At 53.3% G+C, this 3,110-nt stretch overlaps 1 protein-coding gene across 1 annotated transcript; it reads right to left on the bottom strand.

The window, feature by feature from the left end:
• Positions 1–393: 393 nt before the first annotated feature.
• On the bottom strand, positions 394–1,714 carry LOC126407083 (uncharacterized). Its single transcript, XM_050071754.1, has 2 exons — positions 1,607–1,714; positions 394–1,278 (listed from the first exon to the last, which is right to left on the bottom strand). Exons 1-2 carry the CDS (start codon positions 1,712–1,714, stop codon positions 394–396), a joined length of 993 nt encoding a protein of 330 aa, XP_049927711.1.
• Between the last annotated feature and the right edge of the window lie 1,396 nt (positions 1,715–3,110).

Here is a 3,110-nt window from a genome sequence, read left to right as displayed (position 1 = left end):
CCTGAGGTTTCTACCGTTTTTTTTCCCCGTTAAAGGGGTTTTTTTGGGGAGTTTTTCCTTATCCGCTGCGAGGGTCATAAGGACAGAGGGATGTCGTATGCTGTAAAGCCCTGTGAGGCAAATTGTGATTTGTGATATTGGGCTTTATAAATAAAATTGATTGATTGATTGATTGATTGGTCCTGCTCGCACTGTGACTTCAGGGCCCAGCGTCTTTCTATCACCCGGGCCTTGTGGATGGTGCAGCGCACTTTGCGCAGTCCTGGGCGCAACTCCAGGGGGAGGCTACTCACTAGATGATGGTAGGGTTTCGAGGGAACGTTGTGGAGCAGGGTTCGCAGATGGTCCACAAGCAGCTTGTATCTCTCCGTCGTGGGTTTCTCTGTCTGTAGCTCACGAAGATGCCTCTCTACTTCTTCGGGACACCTTGTAATCCTGCTGCAGCCAAGCTCTGATAGCTTGGGACATTGGTGTCTGGGGCAGGGGTGTATGTGCGTTCACTGGCACTGGTTGCGGTGGGTCTGGCTTTGGCTGGGGCTCATTGACAGGTGGGCTGGTTGGGGAGTAGGACGTGAGCGGGGGTAATGGCCCCTCTGCATCTGTTTCTGGCACATCTTCTGAGGATGAGGCCGTCTCAGAGGATGGACAGGACAGTGGTGCCATCCACCACTTGTCCTCAGTGCAGTCACTCTGCAGTGGCTGTGACATCATGGGGGTTGGTTGAGGCTCAGGCACTTTCGGCGTCATGTATTGAGATGGGGGAGGTGCCACGTTGCCTGGGTGTCCCTCCCAAAGATTTTTCACTTGGCTTGGTCCTGGCTGGGCCATATCATACAGGTTAATGTTGCTGGAGGGTTGGTTGTAGTTTCCTTGGCCTGCCATCTCCCCAGTCATGATTGATCCCCATTCCCTTGTGGCCATCCCTGGGCCGGGGGTCTCGAACAGGGGCTGAGAACCTGGCAGGGCACGTTGTGAGTTGTCCGCAGAGTTGAAGAGGGATTGGCTCGGATTGAGCATCAGTGGCGGCTGCAGAACTGGAGGCGTGCAGGTCATCGACGAGGTCATCGAGGAATACTGGTACAGTGGGCCTTGATGGGGGCTCCTCCTTGCAGCACATATGGGGGTGGTGGTGTGTTGATCATCGCAGGAGCCGGGTAGAGGTGGTCTGGGCGATACTGCACGGCTGAGAGCTCTTGGTAGCTCGGCCCGGGGTGGCACCCTGGGCTCTGCGGGTATGGGTAGGGGGTTCTTCACTGGTTGGCCATACTCTGCACTTATCTATGTGTTGTAAGGGGACATTTTTAGTTCAAGTCATTTTTCTCTTTTCCCCTCGCCTTCTCCCTTTCCTTTCCTTTCCACCACTCAGTGTTAGAGAGAAACTTCGTAGGTTAGTAGAAAGGTTGTTAGTATTTTTGGGTCTGGTGACAGCAAGGGCTACCTGGGTGCTGTGTGTCTGATGGCTATCCCTTACTCCTACTTGACTCTTCCTCTATACGACAGCGTATTCCCCTTCCATGTTCCCCTTCATTGGCTCGTATAGGTTCGGATTGCCAGTCATGGACTCGTATAAGTTGTTGTTCAATCTTTTGGGTGTGTGTGGGCTTACCCGAGAGTCGTCTAATCCCAACAATTCTATTTCCTCGGGGAGCCTTGCCTGCTGCTGTATCAGCATAATGAACTGTCCTGTGGCAGCTCCCATGGCCTTTCTCACCATGATCCGTATTAGGGGAGAGATTACACAGATTACTAAGGTGAGTACAATAAGTACCTGTCTGGCCGAATACTCTAACCATTGGTAGAACATATTAGATCTCCAGGTCGTGGTTCTTATCAATTCGGCACCTTGGGCTGGCGCATCTCTTGGTTTCCTGTGGGGTTCTAAATTTAGTTCGAGCCATCGCTGAGCTATTTCTATGGTTATCGTGTGCCTAGTGTCCATGTCAGTACAATCATTACCATCACACCAGACTCTTGCTGTCACCCTCCCATCGGTGCTACATTGTGGTCCTGTAAACCGGCCACGCAACCTGATGTTTTCTGGGCCCTCCACCAGTATGTCGACATACGCATACGATTTGTAGTAGCTTAGTTGCACTTTCTCTCTTAGGTATCTGTCTGTGCTCTGCGGCCATAGATCCTAATGCAAGTAGACATCTGTCTATCTGCCCCTGATTCTGTCTGCTGTGTTCTGTTCCTTCACCTGGTTTTACTCCTGAGGCAAGTAGTAGTGCTAGTAGCACTGCCGCCATTATTCCTGCCTGGATCCCTCCACCTATTCTGCCTTGGCCTCCTGCATTGAGTAGGGGCCCGTCACTAAGGGGCCTGCTAGGGTGCTGGTCCCTGTCCTGAGTCTGAGTCTCCTACGTCTGCATCTGCTGGGTCTGTGTTTCCTGTGTCTGCTTCTGTACTTTCTTGGCCTTCTGCTTCGCCTTCCTCTGTGCTGCCCCTTTCTTCCTCTTCTTCCTCTGCAACTTCCTCAACCTCCTCTGTTCCTGCTGTCCCTGCGCCCTCATCATCATCCCTGCGGCTGTCAGGTGTTGACTCATGAGACTCATCGCTAGCCACTGTGGAGGAGGTGCTCCCCTCCGTGGTACTGTCTGATGACACCCTCTCGGGCAACGACCCACTGCTGTCACTCTGGACGTCGCTCTGGCCCTGCCTGGCCGCCAAGCGTGAAGAGCGCCTTGTCCCCTGACTCTGCGGGGAGGCATCGCCTTCCCCTCACAGATGACCCCCTACTCCCCTTGGGGCGGCCTCGCCTTCCCCTTGCGGCGCAGAGGGAGGTGCTCTCCGTCTGGTCCTGGGTCGGGGTATAGGTCTCTCCGGGTTGTTAGCTCGGCAGCGGGGGTTAAGATGAAACCAAACGTCCTTGCCGTCAACTTTCAAGGCTGTTGGGGTTGCTACTATAACCTTGAATGGACCCTCACTTCTTGGTTGGTCCCACTTTCTTTTGAACACCTTGATGCACCTTGGGCCACACTCATGAACCTGACGTGCTGACGTATTGCGGTAAGCGAGTTGTGTCATTTCCGGTGTTTCTGTGACAGCGTCTCTGTACTGCTCTGGTGAATTCTGCTAGCCTGTTTTCTCACTTCAGTTGCTTTAACGTC

Source organism: Epinephelus moara, chromosome 19, assembly GCF_006386435.1.
Source record: "Epinephelus moara isolate mb chromosome 19, YSFRI_EMoa_1.0, whole genome shotgun sequence".
NCBI lineage: Eukaryota > Metazoa > Chordata > Actinopteri > Perciformes > Serranidae > Epinephelus > Epinephelus moara.
This window is presented reverse-complemented; position numbering and strand designations above follow the sequence as displayed.

Bases quoted from the DNA above. Each gene is read 5' to 3' on its own strand.
- LOC126407083 (XM_050071754.1), bottom strand. From the start codon at position 1,714: ATGGTGAGAAAGGCCATGGGAGCTGCCACAGGACAGTTCATTATGCTG. The intron at 1,279-1,606 runs GTAAGCCCACAC...TACAACACATAG, and splicing joins TGGGATTAGACGACTCTCGG to ATAAGTGCAGAGTATGGCCA.